The 12,071-nt window shown below is 39.5% G+C and overlaps 1 protein-coding gene across 1 annotated transcript in view; it reads right to left on the reverse strand.

Annotated features, from left to right (window-relative positions):
- The window catches only part of kalrnb (kalirin RhoGEF kinase b), a 55,418-nt gene that overhangs the window by 25,468 nt on the left and 17,879 nt on the right, over window positions 1-12,071 (reverse strand). The window contains exons 13-25 of the mRNA XM_056749812.1: window positions 11,734-11,908; window positions 11,397-11,592; window positions 8,210-8,376; window positions 6,634-6,753; window positions 5,518-5,736; window positions 4,155-4,304; window positions 3,812-3,926; window positions 3,622-3,737; window positions 3,347-3,469; window positions 2,999-3,181; window positions 2,768-2,919; window positions 2,497-2,563; window positions 262-368 (exon numbers count right to left, since the gene is read on the reverse strand). Coding sequence (XP_056605790.1) covers window positions 262-368; window positions 2,497-2,563; window positions 2,768-2,919; window positions 2,999-3,181; window positions 3,347-3,469; window positions 3,622-3,737; window positions 3,812-3,926; window positions 4,155-4,304; window positions 5,518-5,736; window positions 6,634-6,753; window positions 8,210-8,376; window positions 11,397-11,592; window positions 11,734-11,908 — 1,890 coding nt within the window. The remainder of the gene's footprint in view (window positions 1-261; window positions 369-2,496; window positions 2,564-2,767; window positions 2,920-2,998; window positions 3,182-3,346; window positions 3,470-3,621; window positions 3,738-3,811; window positions 3,927-4,154; window positions 4,305-5,517; window positions 5,737-6,633; window positions 6,754-8,209; window positions 8,377-11,396; window positions 11,593-11,733; window positions 11,909-12,071) is intronic.

Here is a 12,071-nt window from a genome sequence, read left to right on the forward strand (position 1 = left end):
TTACGTTTGTGTATTTTCCGAGTCATGCTCGCCCGAGCAAAAGTCTTGTGCTATGATGCTAGGGTGTTGTGGGTTGTTGCCAGGGTGTTGCTATGGACATTTTTTGGCAAAAGGTGTCTTTTACATTCATTTAAAAAAACTTAAAGTAACAGCAATTCTAGTTTCACAAGCATTACACAATAGGTAAGTGACAGCTTTAGTTTTGCTCATTTACAAAACACGGCACATTAACCCGCTAATCGAGAATTTTTTTCAACATACTTGTTATGAAACTCGTAAATCTCTTGAATGTTTCCAAAGATCACATGCTCCTTGTTGGCGATGCCAGATGGGATGTCCGCCCCGCTCGTCATTTCCCACATAAACGTCTGTGTACAAAGGCATAAACCAGGTTAACTTTCCTTAAGAGCAAAAAATTGTTCAAATAAACACACCAGATTTGTCATTAATGATGTTAAATTTGATTGGTTCTTGTACATGTTTTGAACGATCCGAGCACGCATACACACAAAAATTGTAAAAAAAAAAAAGATTGATGAGTTCTTCAGACACGGGTCAGGTATGATATTAGTGGCCTCAGGTCTCCGGTTATTTTAAATAAATGTGCTTAACTGAAGACCTGAAGTTCATGTGATGTTTTTTTAGGGTCACGCAGATAGCAAAGAACGAATGTTTGAAACCTCGCACATAAGAAAAACATTGTTCAGCTGTATAACAATCAGAATTATCTTTATTAGGCGGTCAAATTTTTCATTTTTATGTAGATTTATCAAGTTATTTCCAATCCAGAATCCGAAAAGCAAATTCTGTATAAAAGTGAATAAATTTTGATTTATACTTATTTGACTGCAAATTGAACACAATACATATGTAGAAAGGCTGAATAGAGAGAGGTCTCTTTATTGTTTCACCGCTGTAGAGAACAGCACGAGAAAACCTTCAAAGCCTTTCTTTCAGTTTGTGCAGAATGTTACATGGGAATGTATCGGTAGTCACGGTACCATTAACATATCTTACCATACTATACCTTATGAAATATAACGATAACAAGTAATATTGCCATGCTGTGTCATGTTCATAATTAAAATCTACAAAATAGACAGAAATTCCTTAATACACAGATCTAAATGAAACATGTTGTATTGAGTGAACTGTTTTATACTGCACACTTCAATATTTGTAGTATTTACTGTAGTAATTGGATAAGTTTTAGAAAATAACTATAATATTTACAGTGGTAAGATTTAAAAACACTAATGTATAAAGATTTTTTTCTAACATTGGAACTCATTAAATCAATGTGCGACAAATTGGATTTATAGAAATGCTTATAAGGGAAAATGTTAGCCTTGCTTCAAATGTGAGTAAAACGGCCAGTAGGTGGCGGCAATAATTTTGTGTCAGTGAATCATTCAACCAACTCCTTCAAAACAGCTGATTCATTCAAGAACAAAGCAAGGATGCGGCCAAATACCCCACTTGTGGTCTTGGCCACTTGTGAGAGCGTGCACGCCGCAGGAAGTAAGAGTGCAAGTTTGTCCAATGTGTCTTAAAAACGCCCTTGACACACACTAAACTCACACTATCTTGAATACCGATTGCGCCTGGATATATCATGAGACATTTTTCTCAGGTCTTGCGAGATGTTGCGGAAAGATTTCTAGTGTTATACAACTACCTTTTAAGGTTACATCTTTATTTGAAGAGTTTGGTTTCAAAATGAGATAACTGAGTAATGTTCAGAAATCATGTCTTTTTATTGTGCATTCCAGTTAATATCAATCAAACTGCAGTGAATACATGCAGCTAACTAACAAAATACAACACAATAAAAACATGACGACACAATAAAAAAAAACATGATTTTTATGACATTTTGGAACCAAACTCTTCATTTAATCTATGTTTGGCTAACATGTGTTTTCTTTTTTCATTTTTGGGTACAGCTGCTTTGATATAATACAAATAAAGCGATATAAAAATAAATCTGACTTGACTATATAATTAGACATTAATGTTGCACATTTTATTGGTGAATACTTCAGAGTTATGTATTTTGTAAAACTACTTTTTATCACATAATTAGAAACACCACATTAATTAACGTTATGTTTGCACTTGCTAAGTGTCCCAACGGGTTAGAAATACTACATGCTCACTTGGGATCCTCACACCCCCTACAACACTTGGGCCAAAAACGGTAAATACTTCATGAAAGTAGTCAAGAGGTCCACTTTAAAGAATGCAAGTGGGGGTTTTTGGATGCAGCCCAAGTGTCTTGATGAATGACATGTGAATCATTATCTCGTCCGATTCGTTCAAACACGGATACATTAAGGAGAGAAACAAAAAGACTGATGAAAGCGTTAAAATGAACGTAAATGCGCATATGCAACATTAGTTACGGCACTACGATACTACCGTTTAAAAAACAGAGCGGCATCGCAGGAATTTTGAAGCTTTAGCATCGTAGTACCGGTACAGAGACTCTCTCACCTCCAGACACTCCTGCAGGTCTCGCACGTAAGCTTTCTCCGTCTGTAGAAGCTCAGCCATTATATACCTGCAAACACACCATCAACACTGCTGAAACCACCCAATTAAAGCCATCTGAATGCAAAGAGTGTCTGAGACTGACAAAAGACCAATTCTTCAGAAAACCATTTAGATTCAACAGGATTATCTGCAAAGAAGCGATCGACGCAGTAATTTGTTCTGAAACTCTCCGAGCGATCGTCCGGTTGCTCTGAGAGGCGTCTGCACTTACTCCTTCTTTCTGGCAGATTTCTTCTTCTCCTCGTTGACCTCGTGGTCGGCGTCGCTGAGATTGACCTCGTGGTTGTCGTCGCTGAGATTGACCTCCGGGTCAGTGTGGGTCAGACTGGCGGGGATAATGTCCAGCTCGAGGTCTTTGCGATCCTGTTGAAGAGATTTGAATATAGTAGAGCACTGGGAACGGGATTTGACTCCCACGATGACATCAATGATCAAATCTCACCTCGGAACACAGACCCAGTGCTCGGTCCAGACTGCTGCGGTACTGACCCATGCGCATGGAAAAGTCTCTGTAGCGTCGGTCCACCGTGGACACCCATCTCTTCAGCTCCGTCACGTGGACGTGGCCTTTCTCCACCAGACTCCCAGCCAGCTGGATCAAGAGCTTCACCTTCTCCTGCGTTTGCTGGAAGACAAGGCGAAAGAGTAACACCCGCGTCTCCGTAGAGCAAAGCGCTGCTCATTTCTCACTTAAATCGAAGACTTCTTCACCTGAGATGAAGCTCAAACAGACCTTCACTGAAGTCTTGTAAAACTATCTGTCTGTCTATCCATCCAACCGGGATATTACCTTTGCAGAGACACGGAAATCTTCAAACTCTTTCAGTTGATCCTGAGTTTTTTCATTGCTATCTCCAGGTGTCGTGTGTGTGGATAGAAAATATTCGCCTGTGTCCTGCAGCCAGTCTATGGCCTGCGTAAGACAGTTTGAATAAGAACAATCATTTCAAATCCCTTTATTCTTCACAAGAGTATTTCAGTTTCTTAACTAGACATTTGTCTATTCTCAAAGAAAACTCAAATTTAACATCAAATCCCTTTTAGGAAAATAAAACCCTCTCCCACCTGTTTGGCGTGTCGTTCAAACAGAATGTACTGATGGCATTGGTCTAAACGTCTCTTCTTCATAGTCCAGAAGTGCAGCACACGGTTTTCTCTCTGCAGCAGCTCACTCAGAATGGCTGAACGTCAAAAACAAAATTACAATCACATATGAACAGACCGTACGTCTGGTTTGAATCAACCCTGAACTGACCTTTGACCTGGGACTCAGTGGCACGATTGTGGGTGGCGACCCCAGGCATGCTGACGTTGTTTCGGTGGATGTATTTGAGAAAGACCTCGGCATTACGGCGCGCCAAAGTACACGCCTACAAAAAGAATAACAACTGTACTTCTAAACAATCATACGGTGAATTTTGAACCGCATCATTTTCGATTGTTGATATTGGTGAACATTAATCATATGGACCGCTTAAAATGACACAAATGTGGTCACATCTGGTGAAGAATTCAATGTTTTGCTGTAGATGCACTTGTGTTGGAAAGGCAGATTTGTCAGGACTGGTGAGCATTTGTTGATGCAGGTGTGTGTGTACCTTAAGAAAGGCCTCTTTCTGCTCCAGGTGTTTGCTTATGAGCGGGGTCACGTGATCCGTCTCTGCCGTTCTTCCCAGTTTATCATGACCTCCACACCAGTCCTCCTCTCTCCTGTATTCCACCTCCAGACTTTCTAATACATTACACACCTGCCAGAGAGAAAACACGCACACACAAGTTATAGCCGAACGTTTACGAGACAATACAATCACAGCAAATTAAATATACACAACATTGCCAAGCACACCATGAATTTATTGCTGAACATTTTGTATTCATTATAATGATTAAGTGTCTGAACATTTAGTAGGGGCAACATTATTGTGCTCATTATTGTGACATCATTACCACGAAACTTCTGAATGACCCAATTTGCAGATAAATGTACATGAATGAAGTGTGAGGGATCTTTTCTTTGAATTATTAAATTGCACAAAATTGATTAAAAAAATACAAAAGATTTACTCAAAAAGTGACTCATAAATTGTTCAGAATCTCAACTGACAAGTAACACAAGGTAACGCTAACATTTCTGTTGTTTGGTAATGATTAATGTCTGATCATATTAAAGGATCAGTTCACTGCCAGGTGATTTTAGTTTACTACAATTAAAACTATGAAAATGTTCCTGTTCATTGAAATCTAATCAAATATTGACCTAAAAATTATTGTAAAAATTTAAGGAAAATGTGAAAAAAGTTTAAAGCAGTAAAATTATAATAATAAACAAAAACTACAATAAAAATAATGAATCTTATAGAGGAACATTAGATAATAAACCACAAAATATCAAATGAAAAAAAGCATTGCAAAACTTTAACTAAAATTAACAAAAACCAAAAAATCTAAAACTGAAAGCTAGTTTAAAATATGAATAAAACAAAAATCAAGAATAAAATAACTCTGGTTCACCATCAAAATGAAAAGTCTGTCATAGTAACTCACTCTGTTCTTTATTCTGCTAAACACAAAAGAAGATGTTTGGAAAAATGTTGGTAACAGAAAACTGTTGATCCCCCTTGATTTCTATTGCATAGACACAAAACCAATGTAAATCAATGTGGACCAATGGTTTTCTGTTACAAGCATTTTCCAAAATATCTTCTTTTGTGTTATGCAGAGGAAAAAGTCATACTGACAAGAGAGACAGAATTTTCATTTTGAAGGTGAACTATTCCTTTATCAAAAGCAATAAGCACTGTTCATATTCACTTAAATGTAGAAATCCTATATTCTACTTCAAAGTATTTTGCTTCAAAGCAATGTCTGTATCAAAAAGGCCCTTGGTATCACAAGACGTGACATTTTTATGAGTCGATACACTCTTGTTGTCTACGTAGATGACATCACTGTGTAACCCACCTGCTCGGATGTTTTATAGAAGGCCACAGAGGCGTTAACCAGCTTTAATCTGTCCTCCATCTTCAGCATGAGAGTCTGCCAATGAAGAGCCACGGTCTCAGCACAGGCCCGCACGGCGTCAGGGTCATAGTGACCCGCCTGTAGCATCAGCTCCGCCCTCTGCTGAAGCTGCAGGGCGCTCTGATGCGTGCGCTGAAGAGAGTCGGCGTGGAGGAGAGACTGCAAAGTGGGCAGGAGAGAGAGGATTTTCAGCATCTTTTCATTCTTGAGGTGAACTTTAAATGAAGTTTGTTAAGCAGCGGTACACGAGGACCACAGTAGAGGAGGAGAAGGTCGAGGAAGGGCTCCTTCGGAGAGCAATTAAGACACCATCAACTAGATGTCCTGCCTCTCAAGGCCAAAACAATCAACCATGAAGCACAGCCGGACGCTTTTTTCATTAAAACGAGTGCCTTAGAAATTTAACTCACGGACTTAGGCGTAAGAAAGACAAATCACAGGTGACATCTCTTATAGTATTTCTCCTCGAAATGGAAACTTTTGATTAGGTTTCATCCGAGAAGAAATCTCACAAATGTCTCCGTCTCATTAGAGATCTCATCAATGTCTCAAACTGAGCTCAGATTTTTTATATCGGTGTACCTGTAAAGTTTGAAAGAAACTGCAGTGGATGAATAAAACATGCAAAAGAAACTTTGGCCGATATTCAGAGCACCCTTTGATTTAAAGCGCCTGTCGATAGTTGAGAATTATAAGCAGCAATTTACTGAATTAAAACTCGGTATTCATCTCAGAGGAACGTGCTTTATATATATATATGTAATTTCGCTGAGTAACTATCTTGAAAAAAAATCAAGTCAGCTTTTAGCCATATTTGCACAACACGGGGGCGATGTTCAGTAGTTTATTGACCAATTCATCGTGCCAGCGCCAATTTTTGCAATCAGACCCCAATCTTCCACCGCCCAATATTTGCATCATTTGTTTGAAACTAGCGGAGAAAAGCTTTCCTAATTGTACAGCCGGTACTGCAACCCCTCAAATGTAATATTAATGTGCATAATACAGGAAACGCATCATCACAGTGTGTGTGTTTGTGTGTGTATGTGTGTGTACCTCGATGGCGAGCTGAAACTGTTCGTGCTCTCTCTGAAGTTGTTCCGCCTCAGACAGAGATCCAGCGTTGGTCGTGTTTGCCGTGAGCATCGACTCGCCGTTACGAATCCAACCCAACACCTGTACACATCACAGCAGACGTAAGCATGTACACATACACAAACACGTATGCTTCATACAGTGACTATACAAAAAATTCATCACAACTCACATTTATTTGCATGATGTGAGGAGGTTTAGGCATCACAAAAAAATCAATAACACAGTTGTCTGCACTTTAAGAATATATGATTATCTCTCTCTTGACGTTTGCACAGAACAGCCGCGGTAACACATTTCATTCAATCTTCCCCCTTAGCAGTTATTAGAAAAGGGATTGCATTAAAGATGCACTTGATTATTTATTTTTTGAACAATATGATAAAAATCTGCCGAATAAAACCTTTTTATTTACATAAAGCGAGTTGCAGTATGTGCGCTGGCATGTTGTTCCAAATCTGTATAAATTTGCTTGTTCTTATGAACACAGAATATTTGGAAGATTGCTTGTTACCAAACTGTTCTTGGACCCAACTGACTACCATAGTAGAAAAAATACTTCACCACTGTTCTGTTGAACACAAAAGAAGATATTTTGAAGAATGTATGAAAGCAAACCGTTGTGGGGCAATTTTGCCTTCAATTGTCATTTTTCCTACCATGGTAGTCAATGGAGTCCATGAACTGTTGGGTTTCAAGCATTTTTCCAAATATCTTATGTGTTCAACCTAACAAAGAAAATGTATACAGATTTGAAACCACTAGAGAGTGGTTATTCATGACAGAATTATCATTTTTTGGTCAACGGTCCCTCTAAGATCACATGATCATCAGAATATTTCCACATGATCACCTGACAGATATAAAGCAATGTCGTTTGCCTGGACTTTATGTTAATTTACCACTTGATTGTTATCTAATGAATAACAGAAGCTATGATCGACAGCAAATGTAAAAAGACTTCTTTAAAACTATTATGTTAAAAGGTCCAGTGTGTACTTTTTTGGAGAATCTATTGACACAAATGCAATATAATAACAAACATAACTGTCTAAAGACCTCACATAATGATGCGTCGTGTTTTTATTACCTTAGAATGATCTATAAGCTGATTTTGGTGAAGCTATAATAAATCTTGTTTTTCAAAGAATGTTGTTTTTGTGTTGGAAAGACAAAGATTTAATTTAAACACAATGGGTTGCTTTATTTATTTTGTTTGCCGCAAATATGGCACTGTTTAATCTTTTTCTGACGTACAGTGAGCGGGGCTGAAATGAAGGACTGCAATGTGCACCCACGCATTGCGAGAGCGAGTCTGGATGTGAGATTGTGTGTGTGTGCTTAAAGGATAAAAGCAATTAGCCTGGCACTCGTACACGGGGCTAATAGCATCAGAATCTTGGACTGCAGCAAAGCCCTGAGCTTCATTTCCTGAGTGTAAAAGTCAGGGGAACAAATCGGGCTCGGGAACATCAGGATGAGAGTAAGGAGTCTCTATACACAGCCACGGATTGAGATGAAGCTCCAGCCAACGCACCTGTTTGACCTCAGCCTGCAGGTGCCGTAGCTGCAGACACTGCTCCAGACGCTTGTGCGTGTGTTCGGCGCTCGATTCCAGCTCGTGTTGTTTTTCATTCAGGAACTCCAGAAGCTCCTGAACTCTGGAAGCCAAATCCACGTCCTTCTCTCCCATGAGCTCCATACCTGAACAACACACGGTCATACATAGAGTTTCAGAAAAGATGTCAACACTGACTCAAACTGTGCTCAGATTTGTCTGCCCTGAGAAGTGAAAAAGAGACATTTCTCATTACATTTGCTCAAATCCTGATTATTTTACCTCTACCATTTAAATCCACTATGAGATTTGTGTCTGCCCAGAAGGGGGCACTGTGACTCAAAGTCCTATGGCTCGAGCCATTTGCAGTTTGTCTGTGATCTCACTGAGCAGTTATTATGGGATGTGAGAAACATGTCAGACAGGTGGGCATGTGATGGAATGTCCCAGCTGCCTAGTCGAGCGGTGATACTGCAGGGGTGCGTCATGGACAACGACCGCGTGTGTGCGTGCATGATAAAACAGAAAATTCTACTGATGCAACAGCACATTTTAACCTCCATCCGCTAACCCTTACATCACCCCACTTATCCTCGGCTACCTGCCCGCAGGCCGTCTCCATGGGAACCCTACAGCGGTCCACAGGTGTCGGTTCCCATGGGAATGTGATGTGTGAGTGCCTCTGCAACATCGCGAGCATCCAGACCGTGAGCGATGAAGGGTGTCCACGGCAACCCCGGAGTGACGAGCGAAGGCCCCGTCGCCATGGAAACCCTGGTATGGGATATAAGGGGGGTTTCCATAGCAACCTCGCCCCTTTATACAGCGTTAATATTACGAGAGATCCCAGGGCTGTACGGAGAATAAAGCACTCTCCATCTCCAAACCATTTCTCCCTTTCACATACACACACATATAGGGTCCAAAATGAAGCAGATCAGCAGGGAATGAAAGTGTTTCTCACTGGCCAAGAAAATACATTTATCTTTCTTAAGAACAAAATATACATTTTATTCTTGATCCGACTTATGGCGCACATCGTGCAAACAGTGCAAATGATGAGGGGGTTAACATCACAGTATATCACAAGTTAGCCAAAGTTCAGATTTTTTTGGCCAAATTTTGCATCACAACGAAGTCTGTCGCTTGTGTTGCAGGACAACAACTTTCACTGACAATACATGATGCCAATCAATGTCAATGTAAACATCTCGTACACAGTTTAAGTTTAATCTCTCCGTGGCGTCAGCATGAATCATGTCGTGTTTTATAATGAGAGCTGTCAATTCAGTGCGATTATGAAAAAAACAAGCTGAAATCATTAACACATTTAACTCAGATATCTCACTGTTTGAAAGTGCACGCTTTCAATGAGTGATGTTGTCTATTGCAATGCACACAGAATGACATTAAATTTAAGATCTTAAAAGGGCTTTGACTTACTGACCATTTTTAAGACGTAAACAACACTGGTCCAGGAGCACTTTTTTATTTCACCTATTTAAAACATTTTCAAATACAGCGGCAGAAAGGAAAACTTTAAGAGACCCTTTCAGAATTATTTTCTGCTTTTATGAATTTACTATTTATAGGTATGTTTGTGGGTCAAATTATCACTTTAGTTTCATTCTGTGAACTTCTAACTATATTTCTAGGAAATTTGAAATACAAATATTGTTTCCATTTGCATTTATTCGCAGAAACTGAAAACTGGAGAAACAGGATAGAATAACAGAAAAGACGCTCTGTATTTCTTCAGACCTCAAATACTGCAAAGAAAACTTTTAAGCAACACAACAGTCATATTTCTATATGTATTTAGGAAAAGTTCAAACATTTTCTTTTTATGTGATAACCTGGATTTTCTCACAGTTTTCATGTGTCCTGTCATGCTGTCAGTCTTTCACATTGCGGTTGGATGACTTTATGTCAACCCTGAGGTTTGATTTTGTGGAAATGCAACGGACACTGGACTGGAAGTGACCACAATACATCTAGAAATAATGAATAAATGAACATTTGAATGGTCTCTTATTTTTGTTTAACATTTTAATTCAGTTCTATATGTTCTGTGTTAAAAAAAACAGAACCATCAAGTGCTTCTGGCTTTGTTTACATCCTTCAGAATGGTCTACATGATCTGAGCGAACGCAAGAGCTGTTTTTACAAATATGTGGGTGATTGGAAATGATATATATCAGAGTTGTTTTGCGATTTTATACGAAATTTAATCTATTGACACCCCTAATTATACAAAATAATACATGTATTATGGTAATAACGAGTTACCATATAACTACTGGTATTTCATTTACTCACAACATTGTTGAATGATTGAAACGGTAAGAAAATCAACATCATTTTGTTCATTTTGGACCCTACACACTAAAATGAATTCATGATCTTTATTTTTTCCCACTCATCCGTCTATTTCTATCACTTTCAGCGCTTCCATCTAAGACAGCCCATAATAAGTGCAGCGGGTTTCTGCTGTTGTGTCCGTGGTAACTGTCAATAAAATGCATCAGCGCACGGAGGAGTGAGGATGGCTGATTCACACTCTTTTATCTCATCATCCCTCCTGCGTCCTTTCCATCTCTCGTCGGCTCTCCTCCTGCTGTATGAGCTGTCAGAGCATCTCTATTATCTCATCTTACGACATTTTGACACGACTCAGATCAGCTCTGCCCAATGCACTCAACTCTATGTAGATTACAAACAAATTTGTTGACCCGTGCGGAAAATCCAAATGTGCAACTTTTTTGATTCGTGATCGTTTGATTTTTTAGTTTTGCGCTGCTCGAAACCTGGAGATCCACTTTTCGGCTCATTCCCAAAGTGCAGTTTCCAAAGATAGTCCATTTAATAATGTTGCCATTCTTCCAAGACACATTTTTTGCCCACATTTTAAGGCAGCGTCACACGTATCCTTGCGGGTGAACGCAATCCCACAATGCATTGCGGCAAGCTTTGTTGAATCAAAAAATTCAAGATGACAACTCAGCGGAATTGTTGATTATAAAAGAGCAATTCAACACTAAGAAATATTGAAAAAATAGTTAAAGAACTTTATACTGCAGTAAGAAAACAACGTGTCATCACGGTGCAATCGTTCTTGAACTTAACCGTATAGAGTTTTGTGAACGCTAATTGTTTCTTTTTTTACCTGAAGCCTGCACCTCCATGATGTACTGATGGAGGTCTTGTCCCTGCTGTATGACCTCATAGTTCATATTGTTCATGGCCAGCTTGCGCTCGGTGTGTCTGAGGAGTCTCTGTTCCGCCAGTGTGAGTTCTTCCGTGTTGAAGTCAGACGCCTGTCTCATCAGATCCTGTTTCCATGCGTCAAGCTCTCCCATCACCTGCGACACAAACTGCACCGATTACAAGCATGCACTCGTAACATCACATGCATTAAACACGCGTGCACGCATATAAAGCACAGTACACGCTACGCACTTAACTAAAGTTTCAAAAAGTATAATTTTTCTCCACACACACACCTCCAGTGCGTACTGCTCAAAGATGCGGAGCTGCAGGAAGATGTCTAGTTTGATCCTGCGCTCGTGAAAAAGCTCTTCCATGTGAGCCTGAGCTTCATCCAACTGCTGCAGGACACCTTCGATATGAGCCACAGAGCTGGCGTGAGGAAGTTTATTACAGGCCAATGCTGAGTCTCTGTTTGAGTACGCAAACACATGACAACAGATCGATCACAACACAAGATATGTTCAGGCCAAACCGGTATCAGATATCATATCAACATACAGCAGCATCATGTATGAGGACCGCCACAGAGGAATTTCTGGAAAAAATGCATTAAAATTGATCTGCGAATTGA

This window comes from Triplophysa dalaica, chromosome 6, assembly GCF_015846415.1.
Source record: "Triplophysa dalaica isolate WHDGS20190420 chromosome 6, ASM1584641v1, whole genome shotgun sequence".
NCBI lineage: Eukaryota > Metazoa > Chordata > Actinopteri > Cypriniformes > Nemacheilidae > Triplophysa > Triplophysa dalaica.